Here is a 22,380-nt window from a genome sequence, read left to right as displayed (position 1 = left end):
GGGAAAGAGGAAGAGGTCAAAGGCAACAAAGATCCCCAAAAGAAGTTCTAGCAGAAAGGATTCTTTGGCGAGGAGGAAGGGTCACACTTCGAAATAAACTTAAAATCTGGTAGCAGTTTAGGTTAAAGGTCAGGGGCAAAGCTGGGTTGAAGTTCCTGTAGTTATTGAGGAACTTTATGGAATGAGCCCCGGACTATGAACCGGAAGATCTGGATCCTAGGTTTCGACTTTACTGCTAACTTGGTTGACTTCACCAAGTTATTTATTGAGTTCACCTCGCCTGTTTGTAAAATGGAATAAACAGTGCGTTCTCTTCAGTGTGCTGGGCTTAGAACCGGAAGAGAAAGGAAAAACGCACTGCGTTTGGAAAGTTAAACGCACTGCGCCAAGATAAAGCATTTACTCCATCACCCTCGCGTAGGGATGGTGCAGTGGTCCCCCTTTCCAGGTCCTTGTCTCCCTCCGTCGGCCTGGGGGCGCCCTTTCGCACGGCTTCTCTATCCCAGAGCTCTTCTCGATGGTTTTCCCTCCCGGATCGTGAAGGCTGGAGGGAGTGGTCACACGCCTTTTCCCCTAGTCGCCCCCCTCTAGCCCACAGTCTCGCTGCCCTGAGCCTCCCGGGCCGGCGGGCCGGCCGGGCGGACAGGAGGGCGCGCGAGGGGCGCGCGGGGGGGCGGGGGGAGTTCCGGTTCCGGTTCTTTGTGCAGCTGCAGCAGCGGCTCCGGGAAAGATGGCGGCCCGGGCGGGTTTCCAGTCTGTGGCTCCGAGCGGCGGCGCCGGAGCCTCAGGAGGGGCGGGTGCGGCGTCTGCCCTGGGCCCGGGCGGGACACCGGGGCCTCCGGTGCGAATGGGGCCGGCGCCGGGTCAAGGGCTATACCGCTCCCCGATGCCTGGAGCGGCCTATCCGGTGAGTGGGGCAGGAGGAGGGGCGCGCGGGCCGGGGGCGGGGCCGAGCGGGGGCCTGGGAGTGACAGGGGTGGGGGGAGGAGGAGGAGGGACGCGCCCGGGAGGGATTCGGGCGCCGAGTTGGGGTCGGGGGAGACGCTGCGGGGAAGGGAAGGGAGGCTGTTAGCATCCCCACCTGCTCCTAGAGGCATTGTTTTCTTGGGGAGTCAGGATGTAAAACCAGGGTGGACGAAGTGAGGCCAAACGTGGGCCTGTGAGACCTTGAGTGCAAATGGCCTAGGCAGCTCCAGTGCCCAGGAGCACAGAAGGTGTAGCTGGCAAATTGAGGTCAGCTTCTGAGGAGATAGTGCCTGACAGTACTCTCTGAGTAAATATGGCACTAGAAGAGATGTCCAGTGTGCCAGACACAAAACAGACGGGGGAGAATTTGAGTCTAGTCTCGCTGTCTTTGCTTTGGGGCTATATTCTCCTGTGGAGTCAGGGCTGGAGAGTGGAAGTTCCAGCTACTTAGATGTCAGAGAGGTAGAGGGCTCTCCTCCCACCTCACCATTGTGCTCCACCCCACCCCACTGCCTTGTTTCATTCAAAGAACTCAGGCCTCCCCCACTTTCCCTTTCTTGGTGGGATTTGCAGGGGAAGCCATGACATCTCTAGGTCCTCTCCCCTCTGTAGAGACCAGGTATGCTACCAGGCAGCCGAATGACACCTCAGGGACCTTCCATGGGACCCCCTGGCTATGGGGGGAACCCTTCAGTCCGACCTGGCCTGGCCCAGTCAGGGATGGACCAGTCCCGCAAGAGACCTGCGCCTCAGCAGATCCAGCAGGTCCAGCAGCAGGCGGTCCAAAATCGGAACCACAAGTAAGATGATCCCAGGGTGGAGGGAGGGAGGGAGGAGGCCTGTGCAGATGCAGGTGCTGGGGTACCTGAGCAGAGAAGCGGCAGTGCTGTGTCAGCAGACGGTGCTCATTCTTGAAATAATTGCTTCGTGTTTGTTAGGGGCGGGGGTGTCTTTGATTTGAGACAAGCTTTGCAGTTCCTTCACTTTACTATAAATGGAGGTGCTGACAGCCTGTCTTCATGTTCTGGCTAGTTCCATCCCAACCTGATAACAGTATTTATTCCAAACAGTGCAAAAAAAAAGAAGATGGCTGACAAAATTCTACCTCAAAGGGTGAGTCCAGGCTATAGACCTTCTTGAGGGTGTGGTGAGTTGGAGAGTAGAGATGGTCAGCCTTAGATCCCAATGATATCTTTCTGTTCCCTAAGATTCGTGAACTGGTACCAGAATCCCAGGCCTATATGGATCTCTTGGCTTTTGAAAGGAAACTGGACCAGACTATCATGAGGAAACGGCTAGATATCCAGGAGGCCTTGAAACGTCCCATCAAGGTAACACAGGAGAGTACTAGGCAGAGAGCCAAAGGAGAGGACTCGGGAACCTTCAGCAGGCTTAGGATGAGAAATCAAAGGCATAGCACAGCTTTCCTTGGCATTTAAATTACATCTCTTCCGCCTACGAACTGAGAATTACATTAGAAGCATAAGAACGGAACAGCAAAGGGGGAGGGGCTTTTGATATTTCTTGCACCAGAAATATACCCTGTTGGTGTTTTTGCCGTAACTCCTCTGCCACCTTGGGAACCTGGCATCTTGCATGACTGTCTACCTGGCATCCCGGTGAATGCATTTGCACTCAGGCCAGTGGCCTGTGCTCCTCTTCTCATTGGAATCTCCATCCAACCACCCCAGGGACTGGGTAGACAGTAAGCCAGTCTGTTAGGAGTCATTGTCGGGTTTGGGGAGACCCTTGTCTTCAACATCAAACCACTGAAGCCTCCTGTCAATCCTGTTTCTGCCTTCCTCAGCAAAAACGGAAGCTGCGAATTTTCATTTCTAACACTTTCAATCCGGCTAAGTCAGATGCCGAGGATGGGGAAGGGACGGTGGCTTCCTGGGAACTTCGGGTAGAAGGACGGCTCCTGGAGGATGTGAGTTCAAGGTCCACTGTGGTCGGCGTCTAGGGTGGGAGCTTCTGGGAACAAGCAGTATTGTCTGGTTGGCAGGAAGCCTGACTGGTGCTTACAGCTCCTGTTGGGAACAGCAGGGAGAGGGTCACTGTGTTCTCTGCACTAACAGACAATGGTTCTTTGTGTCTGGCTCCCACATATTGGCCCTCTCTGTGGTATCACATCGAGAACCTTATTGTCCTGGGATTTGATTTGTTGTTTACCTCTCTCCTGATGCTGCTAGCCATTGGATTTGGCAGTATCTGCAGATTTTTCAGTTATTTTTTTTCTTTTAAACCAAATGAATTTGCACTTAACATTTGGGCCATGCTTTCTTCCCTGAGTCCTTGAGGTCCTTGATTTCTGCTGTGCCCTCTCTGTCTTCCCAGCTCCTATTGGAAACAGCTTGCAGTTTATGTGGGATTGATTTCTCTGACAAGCTCTTTGTTGTTTCATGGGGAACATCAGCTGTCAGGTGATAGCCCCCAAACTTCCCATCCCAGAAGCTCCTTGGAGAAGCTCACCTGCCATTCCCTTATACTCTCTGGCTCTCTATTTTTAGCTGTTCACAGGCAAGCCAGTATGAAAGCATTTTTCAGAAGAACCAGGGGTCAATGTCAGAGCCTCCGTTTTCTTTGTATAGGTCCAGTCCATCTGCCAGTGGTGTCGTGTCATCCAAATAAAGCTGTTTTTGTTCTGGCTGCTTATTACCTGTGATTCATTTCTCCTCTAGAGTCAGAATTTTCTCTGTTCAGACTCGCTTTATTATGTGTAAATGTTTGGCTTAACTTGCATTGTTTCCCTTGGGAAAAAGAGGTGGGCAAGGCAATGACCCTATACACGTTATAGGCTGCTGCTTCAGGGTTCTGTTGCTACCGCAACTTGTTTAATAGACACCTACCTTGCCATCTCCTAAGATACACTCAGAAGACATTTTTGAGTTTTATTCCCATTGCTTTGTGGGTTCCTTGTTTACGGGACTATGTCTTAGGGAATTTCTTCTGGCTTTTTCTAACACGACGTCTCATCTCTCTTCTCTAGTCTGCCTTGTCCAAATATGATGCCACCAAACAAAAGAGGAAGTTTTCTTCTTTTTTTAAATCCTTGGTGATCGAACTGGACAAAGACCTGTATGGACCAGACAACCATCTGGTAGAAGTGAGTAGTTCTGTTCTCTAGACTTTGACTTTATCAGTAGAGGATGATGGACTTGGGAGCTAAACTTTAATGTCTAGGGAGGGAGTGGGGGTGGGTACCTCCAGTGCAGTTTGCACATTGGCCTCCAGGTGGCACTAGCTGTTTGGTTTTGGTACTGTTTGGACCCAAGAGTTCTTATAGTCTGACTTGTCCCGCCTTTTTAATTTAATTATCTTGATCGCTGCCCCCACTCTCAAGAGAAAGTTTAATGGAGGCTTTTTATACATGCCAGGAATGGTGAGATGTAGCTATCCACACGCCATTCATCTTTTTTCCTGGTAACAAGTGCTTTGTTTAAGGGGGTTAGGATTTAGTCCTTACCAAGGCTACTTTTCGGAGAAGGCAATGGCACCCCACTCCAGTACTCTTGCCTGGAAAGTCCCGTGGACGGAGGAGCCTGGTAGGCTGCAGTCCATGGGGTCGCTAAGAGTCGGACACGACTGAGCGACTTCACTTTCACTTTTCACTTTCATGCATTAGAGAACGAAATGGGAACCCACTCCAGTGTTCTTGCCTGGAGAATCCCAGGGACAGGGGAGCTTGGTGGGCTGCCGTCTATGGGGTCGCACGGAATCGGACACGACTGAAGCGACTTAGCAGCAGCAGCAGCAAGGCTACTTTTACAGCCTCTGCTGCTTGCTTTTGGTTCCTGCTTTGTTTAGATTCACATTCCAAATCATCAGAAATTCTTTATTATAATGCCTGATTACATAGTGTTCTAAAGACCGTGCTAGCAACAGTGTTCTTTGTGATACAGTCAAAACCAGAATGAGATAGTCTAGCACTCCAAGTGAACTTAACCTGCTCCTTTCTTTGCCAGTGTAGCCGCAGCCCCTTAACCTCAACCACTAAGAAACGTGGGAAGGTCTTTACCATCTAATAAGGGAAGTAAGTCATAGAATCAATAGAAATTTGTAAATATATTTAACTTTATAGCAGTAGAGCATAGTGCCTGAGAATGTGGACTGTGGACTCCAACACACCAGAGCTCAGATAACAGCTCCACCACTTATTGGCTGTTGACCTTGGGCAGCTTGCTGCATTCTTGTAAGCATTAGTTTTCTCATCTGTAAAATAGGTTTAATTGTGCCTCTCTCACGTGGATGTTGTGGGATTCAATGTGATAATCCAAGTACATGTCCTAGAATACTCTGGCACATAGTAAGTACTCAGTAGATGATAGCTACGTTATTTTACTGTACATGTGTATATTATCCATGTTGTGGATAAAATTATCACTGAAAATACAGGCTAATTTAAATGTGACCCTGAGCAATCAGAATTAAAATGTCCGTCTACTTATAGACAGGAATCCCAAAGTCATATGCAGTGTTTTAAAATGTCTCATGCTGTTGCTCTTCTCCAGTAGCCTCATTAATCAAAGTTGAAAATTCAGTCATTACAGAAGCTCTTCCCTCCCACCCCAGCTCTTCCTCTGGGAGAGCACCCCCTGACATCTTCCTCTCTGTAGTGGCACAGGACCGCCACTACCCAGGAGACGGACGGCTTCCAGGTGAAACGGCCAGGAGACGTGAATGTGCGGTGCACTGTCCTGCTGATGCTGGACTACCAGGTATCTGTGCTGCCCTGAGGAGGCCCAGCTTTCAACCCCATCCCATCAGCAGTCTGACATTTCAAGGCAGTTTAAGTCTAGTTGCAGGTAATTTGCCATCAGACTGTTAGCTCCCTAAATATCTTTAAGGGATAGGGTCTTAGTCATTTCTGAGTTCCTCTTCTGTTTTTCTGCTCCAGAGAGAGCACAACATGAATGCCTGTTGAACGGCATGAATGTATGGCCACACCAGGTGCCCCATAATAGCACATAGACTCAGCTCACTAGCTTCACCTCTATACCCTCGTTCTCTCCAGCCTCCTCAGTTTAAATTAGACCCTCGTCTGGCTCGGCTCCTGGGCATCCACACCCAGACCCGTCCGGTGATCATTCAAGCACTGTGGCAATATATTAAGACACACAAGCTCCAGGACCCACATGAGCGGGAGTTTGTCATTTGTGACAAGTACCTCCAGCAGGTAAGAAAAGTTTCCATTCTTTTCTCAAGTCCACTGCAGCACTAGTTGTACTCTTAGCTGCTTCTCCTCTTTCCCATAGATCTTTGAGTCTCAGCGTATGAAGTTCTCAGAGATTCCCCAACGGCTCCATGCCTTGCTTATGCCACCTGAGCCCATTATCATTAATCATGTCATCAGGTAAGTGTGTGTGTGCAAGGCAGTGGTGTGCTGGAGCTGGCTTGCACCGCCTGCACAAGTCAGTTCTCAGAGTTTAGGAAAATGATAAGCAGGTTGTTAAACACAGTCATTATTTAGGATTACATAAACTTGCGATTAAATACATTATATAAAAAATAAGTGTAAATGTACTCAGTCATCATCTCTGAGTTATTATGTTGGTTTACTGGTGTTTGGGCTTCCCTGGTGGTTCAGAAGGTAAAGAATCTGCCTGCAGTGCAGGAGACCCAGGTTCAATCCCGGAGTCAGGAAAATCACCTGGAGAGGAGAATGGCAACCCACTCCAGTATTCTTGCCTGGAGATTTCCATGGACAGAGGAGCCGGGCCAATTACAGTCCATGGAGTCTCAAAGAGTCAGACACGACTGAGCCACTGACATACACATACTGGTGTGTGTGTTTTCGAAGTTACTTCTGTTGATTGTGTCTGTGTGGTGGAAATACTATCTAATGAGATGTTACTGCACATCCCTTCCCAGTTCCTCGATCAGTGATATAATGTTGGCATCTTGAAATCAACCATGTTGAGAATATTTAAAACACAGAAATTAGCAAATGCTCCAAGTCAGGCTTTTTCTTTTTGTTCTTTTTCTCTTTTGGAGAATCAGTTATTAGAATTTATCAGCTCATCACTGATGAACTCCTGTCTTTTCTCTGGGTGGTAGGACATTCCATTCTGAGACTCCAGCTCCATTACCTCCGTCTGCTTTTCTGTTCAGAAGATGGTGAACAAGGCATGTCTAGGCAGATACAGAGTGAAAGAAGGCACTTTCTCCTCAAAGCACCATGTCTTCTGGCTCTACATAGTCTTTGCCTTCTTTCCCTTACTCCATATTAACTCCAGTAAAGCCTTCCTTTCACTAGACCTGAACCATCATCACTCAGCTGATAGTAATTCCTACAACCCATACTCTGGGTCAGTAGAAGCTAGTTTGTCCTATATTCATGTGATTAAATTTAGGCCATGTTGTATTTTGTGTGGTGTGTATTTACTTGAATGTATTTTCAGAGTCAGTTTAATAAGTGAAGATACTGTAGCAGTGGTTTCTTTGTGGGGAAGGAGAAACTTACTTTTCATTGTCTGTCTTTTGTACCATTTGACTTTTTCCCATTATTACTGAGGCTTATATGCAATATATTGCACCCATTTAAAATCTGATGATTTTTGACAAATGTGCACGTCCTATAGCTACCACCACAGGGAGAGTATAGAGCATTTCTGTCACACCAACAAGGTCTCTGGTACCCTTTTGCAGTCAGCCCCTTGCTCTTCAGTCTAAGACTTGTGTAATTAGGTCTTAGGGAACAAGTCCTTTACCAGGCCCCCTTGGTTTCCTCCTCAGTGTTGACCCGAATGATCAGAAAAAGACAGCTTGTTATGACATTGATGTGGAAGTGGATGATACCTTGAAGACCCAGATGAATTCTTTTCTGCTGTCTACTGCCAGCCAGCAGGAGATTGCTACTCTAGACAACAAGGTAGGGATCATGGCCTGGATAGTTGGGTGTCACCAGCCCTCTATCACAGCTTCTTGGCTTCTTTGATTTTTGATATTTGTTCAAAATATATTGACACTCAGTATATGCTGGGCACTCTGGTGCTGGTTGGAGCCAGACACACATAAGTTCTGATTCTTAACTATACCTCTTAATAGCTTTGAGCCTCAGTTTCTGATCTGTGAAACCATAATGCCTATTTTTCTAAAGTTGTTATGAGGATTAAATGAGACAGTGTATGTGAAGACATGACCTTGTATCTGGCACATAAAAGCAAATGGGAGCTGCTGCTTCTATTGTTATTACCATAAACATTATTAGACATAGTCCATGCAAGTAAAGCCAGAAAGGCTCTGGGAACACAAAGGAAGACAGGAAGGCTTTCTTGGAAGAGGTGATGCCCCAACCTAATCTTAAAGGACATGGGAGTCAACATGCGAGTTGGACTATAAAGAAAGCTGAGCACCAGAGAATTGATGCTTTTGAACTGTGATGTTGGAGAAGACTCTTGAGAGTCCCTTGGACTGCAAGGACATCAACCAGTCCATCCTAAAGGAAATTAGTCCTGAATATTCATTGGAAGGACTGATGCTGAAGCTGAAACTCCCAATACTTTGGCCACCTGATGCGAAGAACTGACTCATTGGAAAAGACCCTGATGCTAGGAAAGATTGAAGGCAGGAGGAGAAGGGGATGACAGAGGATGAGATGGCTGGATGGCATCACCAAGTCAATGGACATGAGTTTGAGCAAGCTCTAGGAGTTGGTGATGGACAGGGAGGCCTGGCTTGCTGCAGTCCATGGGGTCGCAAAGAGTTGGACACAACTGAGCAACTGAACTGAACTGATGGGAGTCAACAAAAGGGGAGAAAGGATGATGGTACTTAAGGGCGTGGGGGGCAGAGGGAGCCCAGAAAGAGGGAGCAGGGTATATGCAGGCCCAAAGGTGAGCAGAGAACCTGGCATAGTGAAGAAATACAAGCTCTTCACTGTGTTAGATAAAGCTCGGGGTGCCAGGGAGAAGAAACGAGAGGGAAGCAGGAACCTAGTCCTGAAACCACTTTGAGGCAGGGTAAACTGGTTTATACTTTGTCCTGAAAATGGGAGGGCCTGGTGCTGTTTTATTTAGAATGCTCACTGGCAGGACGGTGGGAGGTGAACTGTAAGGGGGTCGGATCTGGGGGAAGGAAGCCTAGGTGGGGGCTGGTGCAATAATGCGCATGACGTATGGTATAGGCCTAACTGTACAGCACTGATCGTGAGGACAGACGTGAGTAGCTAGGTTTGGAAGGTGTTGAGGTGGAACTGTAGGGGTCTGGACACTGGATGGAGAGGTGGGGTGAGGTGTGAGGGAGAAGAGTTGTTACGAAGACCTCCAGGTTTTCAGCTGGAGTGTGCAGTTGTACTCCTTCAGATTGGGAGCAGGAGAAGCAAGTCTTGGGAAAAGGTAGTGATTTTGTTTTGGGGAGTTTAAGGTCCCTTGAGGTGTCAAGCAGATGTATTAGTAGGAGCTTAGAAAATGGACTGTGATCTGCAGCCTGGGGACTCGTTACCCTGTCAGTGGTGCTAGAAGACATACAAGTAGATGAAATTGCCAGGAAGAGCATGGAGTATCAGTGAACAAAACCCACGGACCACAGCTACAGAGACAGCCCTGTGTACCACTCCTTTTCTGCCTGAGAGTTTCCAGGCCCATTTGTGCTGTGGATTAAAAATTTCCCATGTAGTGTCATCCACAGTGGACATGGTGCAGACTGTAAGGAAAACTTCACTCACGGGCGGTGGACAGACAGCGCCAAGCGCCAGAGCAGGTGGGGCCCTGGGCAGCAGTGCCATTCTTGGGCTGCATTCTGTTCCTTGGCTGGGAGAGGCACAAGGAGAAGTCATACACTGCCTGCCACTTAACTTTGCTTTTCCCCAACGTGGAAATGTTATGAACTTCCTTCCTTTCTTCCTTTCAGATCCATGAGACAATAGAGACTATCAATCAGCTGAAGACCCAGCGGGAGTTCATGCTGAGCTTTGCCAGAGACCCTCAGGGTTTCATCAATGACTGGCTTCAGTCGCAGTGTCGGGACCTCAAGGTAGAGAACCGGGGACAGGTCCAGAGAGACTTGGGCCCGAGAGGCACGCGTTTGCTCTGTGTCTGTGGCATGTGGCGGAGAGCCAGGGAGGTGAGGGGCCAGGCTTTCTTCAGCGTGTTCCAGTAGGGAAGTGGAAATGAAACCGTCAAGTGTTTATCTCATATTTACTGTGTGCTGTCACTGTGCACGTTGTAGGGGATACAGAGTGCAAAACTCGGCCTCTGCTTTCAAAGTAGCATCCATTCTGTTTGAGAAACCAAGCTAATGGGATTTTAAAAGTAGTAAATCATGTATGACATTATCAGAATTTCACCGGTACCAATAAGATAAAACAAAGGAGAAGGGAGACTGGTGAGACTAGGATAGCTTGGAAAGGCTTTCTGGAGAAGTTGGGATTTGAGGGAGGGGTGCTCTCTGAGAGGAGCTCCCAGAGCGAGGAGCACCGCAAGCTCAGCAGGAAGGTAGGAATGAGCACAGTACATGAGGCGCGCCCTCAGTTCTCGCCTGTCCTGTGCTGACTGCAGTCAGCCTGACCAGAGGAGCAGGGGCCGGGGGTGCCAGGAAGGATCCCTGAACAAGGCAGGGACTTGTCCACAGCATGGGTGGCTTGGGGTGCTGTTTTAGTAGTTTGCTACGGCTGCCGTAACAAGGGAAATGGATGGTCTCACAGTTCTGGAGGCTAGAGCCTGAAGTCACAGTGTCAGCAGGGTTTGGCTCCTCCCAAGGGTGGGGAGGGAGAGTCTGTGCCAGGCCTCTGTCCTGGCTTTTAGTCACTCAGGTGTTCCTTGGTTTGCAGATGGTGTTCTCCATGTGTGTTCACGTTGTCTTTCCTCTCTACGTGTCTGTCTGTGTCTGAGTTTCCCCTTTTTATAAAGATACCCATCATTGGATTAGGCCCACCCTAACGACCTTATCTTAACTTGATCATCTGCAGAGACCCTATTTCCAAAGAAGGTCACATTCACAGGTACCAGGGGGTTAGGATTTCAGTATCTTTTAGGGAACACTGTTCAGTCCATAACAGACGACAAGGAAGGAAACAAGCCTGTTCTCTCTCCTGCTTCCCATTCTCTCTCAGGTCATGACTGATGTGGTGGGTAACTCAGAGGAGGAGCGCCGAGCAGAGTTCTACTTCCAGCCTTGGGCCCAGGAGGCCGTGTGTCGATATTTCTACTCCAAGGTAGGCACCTAGGGTGCAGAGGAGAGACTGACAAAAGGCAAGAGGTCTGCACCTGGTGGGGGTCAGTGGCGTCAAGAACAACTTGTGGTTTGTCTCATTCTCCACTCCCTCCACTATTTTCTCCTTAGGTGCAGCAGAGACGACAAGAATTAGAGCAAGCCCTGGGGATCCGAAATACATAGGGCTTCTCCCACAGCCCTGATTTGGCTGCAACGATTTCTTTCTTGGGCCCTGTGCCTCCTGCCTCGTGGCACCTGCCTTGGTCTTGCTTGGGGCTTTCCAGGGGATGCTGTCGGTTCTAAGACAACACCAGAATGAAGAGGGTCTCACGTGACACCGGCTCTCCTCTTCTCCCACCCCATCCCTTCCTATCCCCAGCTTCCCTTTGCCCCACAAAGTTCCCATGTGCCTCTCCCCTCCCCTGGTCTGCATAGGACCTCTAGATAGTATTAGAGAGAGAACCTGTAGTGGTAATCAGTGCATTGAATGGATTGGGCCTAAGGCCAAGTGGTCTTCAAGGGGACCAGCTACACTGATCCTGCCCTTCAGAGACCCAGGAGTTGGGAGCTGTAGCCCCTTCTCCACGACTCAGGCCTGGGGGCACTCTATGAGCTAGTTGATCTTGGCTCTCCTGATAACAGAATCCAGTTTCCTTCCTTCCCTCCACAGGTTTGGAGCAAACTCTCCCTTCACTTGTTGCCCTCTAGCACTAAAGGAACCCTGGCTCTCGGGCTCCACTGAGCCCCAGGTCAGTCCGCAGCCCTCCAGAGGGGCCTGCTGTCTCAGTGCTTCTCTCCTCCCTTACAGGGGGTCCACGTCAGTATTAGAGTTTGTTCTAGTAGTATTGCTCCCTCCCAGCACACTCCCTGTAGCTGCTGTTGAGGATTCCCTCCTGTCTGTCCCAACTGAGGGCATTCGGGTGGGGGAATCTTGCCTTTCCGTGTCAGAGCCCCGGGGACCTCACCTAGGGTGCTGTCATTGCCAGCGGAGGCTGTTCCTTTCTGCTGTAATGTGGAGGTGTGATTCATTCATTCACTCCGCCCTGCCTCCCCCATCCCTTCTTGGAGAAACAGGCCTGCAATCAAACGGGTAAAAGCCCTGGGCCACCCCTGTCTTCCTGTCCCTTGTCTGCCCAGTTGACACCTGCTGGTGACTGCTAGGGCACTGAGGAGTGAAAGCGCCTAGGGCTGGAGAGAGCTCTGACTCGGGTCTGTGACTCTTCCCCTCTCCCTGCCTCACAGGATTGTGACTCCCCAGCCCCTGCCCTCAAAGCTTCAGACCCCTCAGGTAGCAGCAGGACCTTGTTGTGTGATCTTGGCCCCTTGGAACTGAGATGGTTTTGCATCTTTCCAGGAGAGCCTCAAATTCTTCCAGGTTGTATCACCCCCCGAGTTAGCATATCCCAGGCTCGCAGACTCAACACAGCAGGGTGGGAGACAGCTGGGCACAGAGGGGGAATTCCGTTCGGCATGGGCTGTAAACCTGCAGAACTGACAAAGCCCCTGCTTCCCCACCCCCTCCTCAGGCTCCTGCGAGCACATCCCCCAGCCCTGTGTCCCTGCCTGTTCCACGCTGGGTACAGCAGGACTCGCTCCTCATCTTCTTCCACTTATTAATCCCCCCCTCCCTGAAAGGTTCTCCCCACAGTGACACTGGACAACCTCTGTCCCTGAGGCTGGAACCATGAGAAGGAAGCTCAGCACTCCTACAGTGTCCCTGTTGAAGATAACTGTTTTTATTAACTGAATTATTATGTTTTTTTCATGGACCAAAATTTTTTTTGTACTGCCCCCTTATCGATGTCACCCAGTTTTAATAAAAGAATCTTCTGAAGAGTGGGTCCCCCTCCGTACTGATGGAGAGCTCTTCCCTGAGTGTTCCCAGTGCCATTAGCCATGCTCATGGTGTTTGTTCATTTGACAAGTGTTTATTGAGCACCTGCTGTGCGCCATCTGTGGTTCCAGGCACTGGGGATGTGGTGGAAAATAAGGTTTCTACCCTATGGGTCTCAGAGTTTTACCTTAGAGCTTCTTCTGTCAGCCCCAGTGGTCCAAGCAGGGCAGATGCTGGCTGAGATTAGCAGGCTTCATCACTGCATCTGAGTCCTGCCCTCAGTTCCTGTTAAGGAACATTCTGACAAGACAGTGGCACTGCCATCCTCTTCCTTGCCCTTCTGCGCTCCCCAGGGCACCCGCTGGCTCAAATGCACTATCCTTGGGCACCTGTGATCCCTTACACTCGATGACCCTGAGCCTCTCGAGTGCTCAGGGCTCCCATCTGCACACGGGCCAGGGCTGTATCAGGGTTGGAGATGTTTGTCTTCTCTGTGCCTGTCACTCTTAAGGGTCCACTTTCTCAACCCTGAGTAAGATTTTGGTTCTTAAGACTGGCATGGACGTGCTCTCCAATCATCCTTGTACTGTAGATGGCCAACCCCTCACTGGTAGAACTAACACTCTCCTCAGGATTGGTTCCCAGTAGCAGAAGCAGGAAATTCTGCCTCTGTCGCCGTCATAATAGGCTTGCTTCCCACCGGGTGGCTCTTTCCTTTCTTCCTCTGTGCCATTATCTAGCTTGGTTCTAACCAAGAAGGGAATTTAGGATTCAGGACGAAGGCAATCACATTTCAAAACTGTAACTAAAGAGTTAACCTTTGCCTCCGTGGATGTGAATACTCAAGTATTGCCTATGTGCAGTCAAACCCAGCAAGGATACAACCACTGTTCGCAGTCTGGAATGTGGGGGTTTATCAGACTTGAGTAGGAAAAGCAGAGAGAAGTGTGTGTGGGTGATAACTTGAAGTGGAAAAAATTGATGTCAAGGACACTGAAATGGCATCTGTTTTCACCCAGGCTAATTACATGTGTAATGAATGGCTGATGAACCATTATTAATTTCAAGCAAATAATCTACAGTTTGCTCTTGGGAAAAGAACTCTTGTGTAACAGATAAGTTCCTGTGACAAGCCAATTCTGAATCTCTGCACACTTCATTCCTATATAAATGAACAAATTCTTTGTCTCCATACTACTAAAAATGATGGTAGGGACAAAATGAGAGATGGAAGCAGTTAGGCAAAAACAGGAGGTTATTTTATGCATAAACATCCATTCTTTGGGGTTCTCATCCTATGTGCCAGGGACAGAAGCATTCTTTCTCTTCATCACCCGTAATCGGAGCTCCCAGCTGGCAGCCTGGCACTGGTGCCTTTTTCTTGATGCCAGTGCAATAACAGTAATCTGCAGGAAGCTGGCTCTGTAGTAGGCTTAATTTTCTTCCTAAGAGAAACAATCAGCTACTGATTTCATTTATGTCCCTGTAAGGGAACTCCCTGGCCATGGGAGCAGAGTATGGTGGGCTTTTCCAGGCAGTCCCTAGAACTTAGAAAACCATTTCTCCCCAGTCTTGCTCTCAGGGCCACTGACCCTGATTCAGTGGTTGCACACAGACTCCCCTCTGGCCCAGTGCTTATCACAGTTTGCGGCCAGCAACAGCCCAGGGGGACGGAAACACCCACTCAGCAGTCGGCCAAGCCAGGAGGTCGGCACGTGAGCACACAGTGGTGACTGCCTTCCAGGCCAAGGTGCACAGACAGCTGGAGTGTTGGGGGCCTTTGCCCCGCTCTCCACATCAGCCTAGAAACCGAAGCTCCCGCTTAAACATTGCTGTGGGCAACATAGCGCCTCGAGCTACTCAGTGTGCCCCTTGCATTCTCCCTCCTCCCAAAAGCACACACCCCACTCAGTTACAGCATCTGAGACCACAAGGCTCTACAGAGGTCACAGCTGCCCCAGGTCCTGCCTCCCTCCCCTTTCTGGCTTCTGCAAAATAGCCACTAATCTGAAGGAGCCCCTGGCATGGTAGTAGCTGGGAAACCCAAGAGAGAAGTGAAGGAAGCTCAGTGCCTCTCAAGGACAGTGAACACTTGGGCTGCCTTCCTTCTGTCCTCCTCAAGCCCAGAGTCTGCAAAAGACTTGTGGACCACTTTGCGTCCAACTTTAACCCTTCCTGCCCTCCTTTCTCTCCAGTACTCTTGCCTGGAAAATCCATGGACGGAGGAGTCAGGTGGGCTGCAGTCCGTGGGGTCGCTGGGAGTCGGACACGACTGATCGACTTCACTTTTCTCTTTCATGCAATGGAGAAGGAAATGGCAACCCACTCCAGTGTTCTTGCCTGGAGAAATCCCAGGGATGGGGGAGCCTGATGGGCTGCCGTCTATGGGGTCGCAGAGAGTCGGACACGACTGAAGCGACTTAGCAGCAGCAGCAGCCCTCCTTTCTGGAAGGCATTCAGGTGAGGAGAGGCCCACTGATGGGTTCTGTTTCTCAGGCTAGCGGGGTCTTCTTATCCTTCGGCTGCCCCAAAGCAGGCCCTCCCCTCACCTTCTGTGTGGCCTCACCTTGCATAAAGGGGCTCACACCCCCCACCTTACTCACGCCAGCGCTGCAGTGGAGCTGGAGTGGGACCAGTGACACATGACCCATCGCTGCCAGAGGATAAACCTGCAGAGCAGTTTTGGGGGTCCTGGGAGATCACATGGGACAATTCTACCTTGGAAAACCAAGCATGCCTGTGTCTGCTGCTAGGACTGAATACAGCTTATTCCAGGGCTAGGGGACAGAAGGGAGTGCAGGAGACTGGTCACTTGTTCCTTATCTGGGCTTGCTCTTGGCAGACCTCAAGATGAGCCCATTGTGGGGAGGGAGGGGGGTGAGGACCTGGGCTGGAGCCAAGGGAAGAAGCCTGCCAGCACCGTCAGCTGGAAAACCGAAGAGGAAAAGCGGGCCTGGTCTGTGCCCCATTCCTGTTCCCCACCTGTCTCTCTCCTTTTCCCCCCTTTCCCTGGCCCTGCCAGACTCTGTCTCCCTGGGTGCCTGCCTTCCCTCCCCTGGAGGGCGGGGCTTGGCTGCACCCACGTGTGTTGGAGTTATATGCTCCCAGCCAGCAGGGGAGCTGGGGAGAGTGGCACCCAGCTGGCGGCTCAGGCAGAGAAGCAGCACCATGACCGGCAAGAAAGTCTGCATTGTAGGCTCTGGCAACTGGTAAGCAGCTCTGTCAGGGAGTGTGTTGGAGGGCAGGGGGGCTCCCTCAAGTCTTCGGAAGTCAGGGAGGGAGGCTTGGTGAGCAGGAAGTGCTCTGGCTCCCGCTGCTGTCTCTTGCCTACCCCACCAGGACAGAGGGCACCCCGACCCCTCCTGGCCCTTGCCTCTCGGCAGTGGCACCTGTACCTTCCCCCACAGGAAGGGAGCCTCCAGAGGGCTCCCTGCCTGAAAAGCTGCATGGGTGGCAGGGGTAGGGTGGGGGGGGGGGCAGTGTTGGGAGATCAGAGAGCTGGCCCCCTTCTCAAGCAGCAGTGTCAGGGAGACAGAGTCTCCTTTCTATTGCCTGCTTATTAGAGACACGGTGTCATAGGGGAAGGGGTGACAAGGGAGGTGGCAAGTAAATAATCCAGTGGATACTGTGATATCCTGAGGTGGAGCACTGTCCCCTCCCCTGCCACTGTTCCTGCCTCACTCCTCCAATTTCTGTGCTCCCCGCTCCCGCCAGGGGCTCAGCCATCGCCAAGATTGTGGGTGGCAATGCAGCCCAGCTGGCACACTTTGACCCACGGGTGACCATGTGGGTGTTTGAGGAAGACATCGGGGGCAGAAAGCTGACAGAGATCATCAACACACAGCACGAGAATGTCAAATACCTGCCAGGGCACAAGCTGCCCCCCAATGTGGTGAGCCCCAACACCCCGTAGAAAGGGAGAGGGAAGCGGAGGGGGTGCTTCCTGCCAGGCGGGGGCCATTTCATGTGCCACTGGACTTGAGAAGCATCTCAGGTGGGCTCCTCCGGGCACAGGGTACCCTCGTGCACAGCTCCCAGAGCACTCTGGGACTGAGGACAACCCGAGTGCATACCTGTGCATCTCCATTTTGCCTGGTGGGCTCCCAGGAGGAAAAGGAGGGGGAAAAGATGAGGAAGTTGGTCTCCATGACAACCAAAGGCAGGTTCTCTGGTTCCCAGACTTGGGGTTCGGGTAGTGCCTGCCTCGGGCTCTAATCCTGTTACTCATTCACTGGGTGATTAGCAGACATGGAGACTGCTCCTTGGACTTAAGGTCTTTGGTCAAATCCATGTGGCTTACTCCCCACCTAGAAAGGGCGAGCAGGGAAGAGAGCAGGAAGACTGGGGCTCTCCATTCCCAGCTGGGGGCCCTAAGGAGCAGGGTGATGAAATCTTACTTGTCCTCTTCCTCCTGCCAAGCCCAGATCTCACTGTCCCACAGCCAGGGGTTAGGAGAGGGCTGGGAGGAGGTTTCCAGGAGTTCTCAAGAGTCCAGGACAGCTGAAGTGTAGAAGAAATAATGGTGAGGGGGAGAGAATAGAGTGTCTTGCTCCTCCAGGTTCAGCCCTTCCAGATTCAACCCCCAAACTACCCGTCCTTCTTCCCCACCAGCCTCACTCTGGCTCCTAGATCTCCCGAATGGGGCTCCACAGGGGCTAGAAGCAGTCTGGCAGGCCCATGAGTACTGGTCACCCCCACAGGTGGCTGTCCCTGATGTGGTCCAGGCTGCAGCGGATGCCGACATCCTGATCTTTGTGGTGCCCCATCAGTTCATCGGCAAGATCTGTGATCAGCTCAAGGGCCACCTGAAGGCCGACACCATTGGCGTGTCTCTTATTAAGGTGCCAGAGACACCTTCCTGTGGAAGGGGGTACAGCCACCTGCTGTGGGGCTCAGGGTTGGTGAAGTGAGACAGAAAACTGCACAAGTAGGCCAGGGATTTTCTGAAGAGAGGAGAAGAGTTCGCTTTGGGGAGGCTGGGGAAGCAGATGCCGGGGGCCACTGGGAAGAGGAAGTTGGTTGGGGAGTAGATAAAGTGTCAATCTGGAGGTAGGTGTCTTAGGGAATTTAGATGTACGAGGGATGCCTAGGGGATATGAGAAGCAGGCTGGTTTGAGGAGCTGAGAAGGGATGGAAGCTGGTTTGGAGTACTCGGGGGCGGGGTGTTCAGGGGTGTGGAGGGGTACATTACCTCGGAGAAGTAGGTTGCAGGAGGATTTTGGGATGCTTTCATTTTCACATGAAAATGCTACCTGCTCTCCTCACAGCAAGCTCTGGCTGCGCTGGACTAGGGGAGGACCTTTGGGGAGGGACACTGACGCACAGTGAATTTGGAAGGGGCAGGATTTCTGGGTGGGAAGCCCTCAGTTGGGGTAAAAGGCACCTGTCCTGAGCTCCATCCTGTGCCCAGGGGGTAGACGAAGGCCCCAAGGGGCTGAAGCTCATCTCTGAAGTGATTGGGGAGCGCCTTGGCATCCCCATGAGTGTGCTGATGGGGGCCAACATTGCCAACGAGGTGGCTGATGAGAAGTTCTGTGAGACAACCATTGGTGAGACCCCCACCCACCTACATACATAGTGCAACTCTAGTTATATCCCCTCCCCAGGCTTTATTTCCCACCCACCTAGCCATCTTCTCCCCAGAAGGCAGGCGAAGGAAGAAGACCCCAGCATTAGAGATGAGGGGGGTTGGACGCCCCTGTGGAAAGAGTTGTAGGTCCTGCTTCAGGCAGGTGCGGGAGGAAGAGTCAAGAGCCCTTTCTTAAAGCCCTACCCCCTCCTCAATTTAGGTAGCAAGAACCAGGCTCATGGACAGCTTCTGAAAGAGTTGATGCAGACACCCAATTTCCGCATCACGGTGGTGCAGGAGGTGGACACAGTAGAGATCTGTGGGGCCTTAAAGGTGAGAGGGGCACAGAGGCAGCTATGGGGTGGGGAGAAGGTCCTGAAAGAAGGCCTAGCTTAGCTGTACAACGTTGCTGGGACTCCAGGTGCTCACTCCCCATCCTCACTGAGTACAGGACACATGGGAAGCACTGCAGAAGCAAAGCCAGGATCACTCAGGCCTGCAATCGCTTAACTTCAGACACTGGAGACAACTTCTTCCTTTCCTCTGTAGCCCCTTGTGGGACACCCTATCCCTGGCTCAAAGGGCTGGTCTGGTGGGGAAGAGGAGATGCCCTGGTAGAGCACCCAGGGTAACGGGAGATGAGATGTCCAGGACACCCAGACAGACTGATGACCAGAACTCTGGCTCCCAGACAGAGCTATGGATGACTATCAGGGACATAAAACAGCCATGGATGGGTGGGCCAGGTAGACTGGTTTTCAGGGAAAGTCCTCAAGGATGGAGTATAGGGCAGGGCTGGGGAGCCAGGAAGCACAAGTCCAGGCTAAAAGAAGGGAGTGGCAAGGGGGGAAACCAAGAGTGGAAGGAGTTGAGGAGCCCACCCACCTTCCTTCATTATGAAGGAAGGGGGCATGTCATGGCTGATGGAAGAAGCAGGAGGCAAGTGCTGAGGGTCCCAAGTGGGGCCTGCGGGAGGGATCCTTTCTCACCCATGACTCCACTCTTCAAAGAATATAGTGGCCGTTGGGGCTGGCTTCTGTGATGGCCTGGGCTTTGGCGACAACACCAAGGCAGCTGTGATCCGACTGGGACTCATGGAGATGATCGCCTTCGCCAAGCTCTTCTGCAGTGGCTCCGTGTCCTCTGCCACCTTCTTGGAGAGCTGCGGTGTTGCTGACCTCATCACTACCTGCTACGGAGGGCGGAACCGGAAGGTGGCCGAGGCCTTCGCCCGCACAGGAAAGGTGGGCCCTAGGGAGAATGGAGCAGGGAGGGTGGGCCCTGTAGGTGTTAAGGCAGAGGAACCTGGCTTGTGGCATCTCTTGAGCACAAACATTAAGATTGTTGTGAACATTCCCATTTCTTTCCTCTTAAGACCCACCTCCTGCCAGAGCCCCAGTCTCTCCATCTCACGCTGACAACTCCCTTCTCCCATTTCCATCTGCCCGTCCTATTTTTTTCACAGTCCATTGAGCAGCTGGAGAAAGAGATGCTGAATGGACAGAAGCTGCAGGGGCCCCAGACAGCCCGGGAACTGCACAGTATCCTCCAGCACAAAGGCATGGTGGACAAGTAAGTGTCGGGCCCAGCCTCACTCTTGAGGGAACCATGGCCAGAAGGGCTCTCCCCGTTCATCATCTTCCTGAACCCTCCTCACTGCCCAGTGTGAAGTAGGCAGAGAGGGAAAGGTTGTCTTATGTTTGCAGACAGAGCCAAGAGCCTGGAGAGGGTCTAGTGGGCCCACTGTCCCCAGCTAGTGCATTGTCTTTGAATTCTTTCCAGTCTAGTGCTCTTTATACCACATTGCTAGGACCTTTTACATGGCCTCCTGCTGTCCTCTGCTATGTGAGTGGACAGGAATAAGCTTCTGTGACTGTCCTGCCTCTCTGTCCATCACCCTCAGTCTAAGCCACTTCTTTGAGGCCATCCCTTCTGTCTCCAAATACTGTCCTGGGTGGTGAGGTGTGCGGAAAAGGACAGTCTTCTTTTCAGGGAGCACAGAGACAGTGGGGGTGATGAACTGATCAGAGCAGAGCTCTGTTGATTTGAGAAAGAATCATAGAGCAAGAGAATTCGAAACAAGCTCAAAAGATCAGCTCATGACTGGTCAGGTAAAGCCTCCTGGTAAAAGGAGCGGCCTGGGAAGAAGGAAACTGGCATTTACTGAGCACCTTCACATAACTCATAATCACTTCTTCACTACTTTGTTATACTGACTCCCTTTTACAGCTGATGATAGTGAGGCTCAGAGAGGTTAAGTGGCTTGCCAAGTTGGAACAGAAAGTTGATGCCAGGAAATCATGCAGGCAAGTTCAATATGATAGGGAGACGGGCAATAAGAACCTGACCTTAAACCCAGGGCTAGGAAATTCAAATTCTCAGCAGTTGGAAATTGAGAGCCAGGGTCTGCTTGAGCTTGAAGGCGGGAAAGCAGGGAGTACAGGGTTAGGGGCTGGAGGATTGGGGGCTTGTCTGGAGGCCAAGCTGGCTCTGTCCTTCCCCATTCTAGGTTCCCTCTGTTCACAGCTGTGTACAAGGTATGCTACGAGAACCAGCCAGTGGGGGAATTCATCCACTGCCTGCAGAATCATCCAGAACATGTGTGAGCAGGCCTGAGGCCCAGGCCAGGCAGCCTCTTTATCAATGGAGACAGGCAGAAGCTTGGGGTGCCTGGCCACCAGGAGCTCCGGGACTCCCCACGGAGCAGCGTCTTTTCAGCTTTTCACTGAGTGACAGGAGGCTGAGGGCCTGGGTTCCTGCCTGGAGATCCTGAAGCAGCCCACAACCTCTCGGCCATCACATCTCACCAGAAATGGAGTTGCCTAGTCCCTCTCCAAATGGGGAGCTTTCTCCCTGTCCTGTGAGAGGGGCAGAATCAGCCCCAGAGTGGCCTGCTTTGGGCCTGTCGGGGGAGGAGGGGAGGGAAAGGGAGGCAAGGCAAGGGCTGCTTCGTGCTGCCTCACATAGACCAGAATTCTTGTCCCCATGCCTCAGCTACAAGAGGGATGAGGCAAGGGCTGCAGGGAGGGGTCTGGGCTTTTGAGCTGACATGGCGCCAGGGACCCCTTTGCTCTGACCTCTGCCAGGCCCCACAGGGCATCAATGGATCTCTCAGTGTTTGTTCACAAAATACAAAGATCTCAAACAACCGCCTTCTAGCTTCTCCTAGCAACATCTGCGTCCTCAGAAAGCTCTGGTCATCTCCCCTTTCCCCCTCCCCCAGGCTGCCCTGGCACCAGGGTTGCTGCCACGCTGGCATCTCTGGCCATGGGGCTTGTCATTCTCCCTCGGGACTTCCCGGTCCCTAGTTCTTTGCCAGCTTCTCCCTACCATGCGTGACCTTTCCAAGCCTCTCTCACCCTCCCCGCCAGTACCCTCTTTGGGGAGCAGGAACTTAATCTGCTGACAGAGCTACACCTTTTCATAGCAAACTCAGATCACCCTGCTCCCTTTGACCTTTGTAACTGCCCTGCCTCCCTTCTTGGGAGCTCTAGTGGGGGGAGGTGTCAGCTGGGTCCCTCCTGCTGCTGTCTCCCCAAGACATCTTGGATCCTTACCTCCTCCTAAACCCTATACCCAATTCTCAGCTACCCCTAGAACAGCCAGGGCAGCTAACCAGCACCTGTACTTGGAGGCCAAAGGGCCAAAGAGTGGGTAAGGGAGGACGAGCAGGTCCCCATCTTGGTGGTCCTGACACTCCAAGGTCAGCTCTCCTTTGTCACCGGAAGGCCTTCTCATGCAGCATTGACTTCCCTAGCACCTCAGGAGCTGGGAAATTCATGGAGGAGGAAAAACAGTCAAACCACACTACCCCCTGGGGTGAGAGGAGGAAGGAGAGGTCTGTGCTTGGCAGTGGCCT

At 51.7% G+C, this 22,380-nt stretch overlaps 2 protein-coding genes and 1 long non-coding RNA gene across 5 annotated transcripts; 2 read left to right on the top strand and 1 right to left on the bottom strand.

The window, feature by feature from the left end:
* The first annotated feature begins 543 nt into the window (after window positions 1–543).
* On the top strand, window positions 544–14,053 carry SMARCD1 (SWI/SNF related, matrix associated, actin dependent regulator of chromatin, subfamily d, member 1). Its single transcript, XM_061416144.1, has 13 exons — window positions 544–907; window positions 1,579–1,766; window positions 2,037–2,079; window positions 2,175–2,297; window positions 2,774–2,896; window positions 3,956–4,072; window positions 5,583–5,684; window positions 5,981–6,142; window positions 6,222–6,319; window positions 7,702–7,837; window positions 9,817–9,939; window positions 11,018–11,119; window positions 11,248–14,053. Exons 1-13 carry the CDS (start codon window positions 731–733, stop codon window positions 11,299–11,301), a joined length of 1,548 nt encoding a protein of 515 aa, XP_061272128.1. The 5' UTR covers window positions 544–730; the 3' UTR covers window positions 11,302–14,053.
* Window positions 14,054–14,150: 97 nt separating this feature from the next.
* GPD1 (glycerol-3-phosphate dehydrogenase 1) lies at window positions 14,151–21,670 on the top strand. Of its 3 annotated transcripts, XM_061416146.1 has the most exons (9): window positions 15,255–15,412; window positions 15,975–16,161; window positions 16,667–16,844; window positions 17,653–17,793; window positions 18,363–18,501; window positions 18,742–18,854; window positions 19,532–19,765; window positions 19,987–20,093; window positions 21,031–21,670. In XM_061416146.1, the coding sequence occupies exons 2-9, from the start codon at window positions 16,121–16,123 to the stop codon at window positions 21,125–21,127; spliced, it is 1,050 nt and encodes a 349-aa protein (XP_061272130.1). In that variant the 5' UTR covers window positions 15,255–15,412; window positions 15,975–16,120; the 3' UTR covers window positions 21,128–21,670. The 3 variants fall into 3 exon arrangements, with proteins under 3 accessions (XP_061272131.1, XP_061272130.1, XP_061272129.1); XM_061416145.1 differs by having other exon boundaries at window positions 15,255–16,161; XM_061416147.1 differs by lacking the exon at window positions 16,667–16,844 and having other exon boundaries at window positions 14,151–16,161.
* Window positions 14,190–19,561, bottom strand: LOC133247410 (uncharacterized). The gene is made up of 2 exons (XR_009736378.1): window positions 19,511–19,561; window positions 14,190–18,987 (listed from the first exon to the last, which is right to left on the bottom strand). It is a non-coding gene; the product is annotated as an uncharacterized LOC133247410 (long non-coding RNA).
* Window positions 21,671–22,380: the final 710 nt, after the last annotated feature.

This window comes from Bos javanicus, chromosome 5, assembly GCF_032452875.1.
Source record: "Bos javanicus breed banteng chromosome 5, ARS-OSU_banteng_1.0, whole genome shotgun sequence".
Lineage (NCBI taxonomy): Eukaryota > Metazoa > Chordata > Mammalia > Artiodactyla > Bovidae > Bos > Bos javanicus.
This window is presented reverse-complemented; position numbering and strand designations above follow the sequence as displayed.

Bases quoted from the DNA above. Each gene is read 5' to 3' on its own strand.
- SMARCD1 (XM_061416144.1), top strand. From the start codon at position 731: ATGGCGGCCCGGGCGGGTTTCCAGTCTGTGGCTCCGAGCGGCGGCGCC. The intron at 1,767-2,036 runs GTAAGATGATCC...TATTCCAAACAG, and splicing joins GTCCAAAATCGGAACCACAA to TGCAAAAAAAAAGAAGATGG. The intron at 7,838-9,816 runs GTAGGGATCATG...TCTTCCTTTCAG, and splicing joins TTGCTACTCTAGACAACAAG to ATCCATGAGACAATAGAGAC.
- GPD1 (XM_061416145.1), top strand. From the start codon at position 15,803: ATGAGCCCATTGTGGGGAGGGAGGGGGGTGAGGACCTGGGCTGGAGCC. The intron at 16,845-17,652 runs GTGAGCCCCAAC...TCACCCCCACAG, and splicing joins ACAAGCTGCCCCCCAATGTG to GTGGCTGTCCCTGATGTGGT. The intron at 20,094-21,030 runs GTAAGTGTCGGG...TCCCCATTCTAG, and splicing joins CACAAAGGCATGGTGGACAA to GTTCCCTCTGTTCACAGCTG.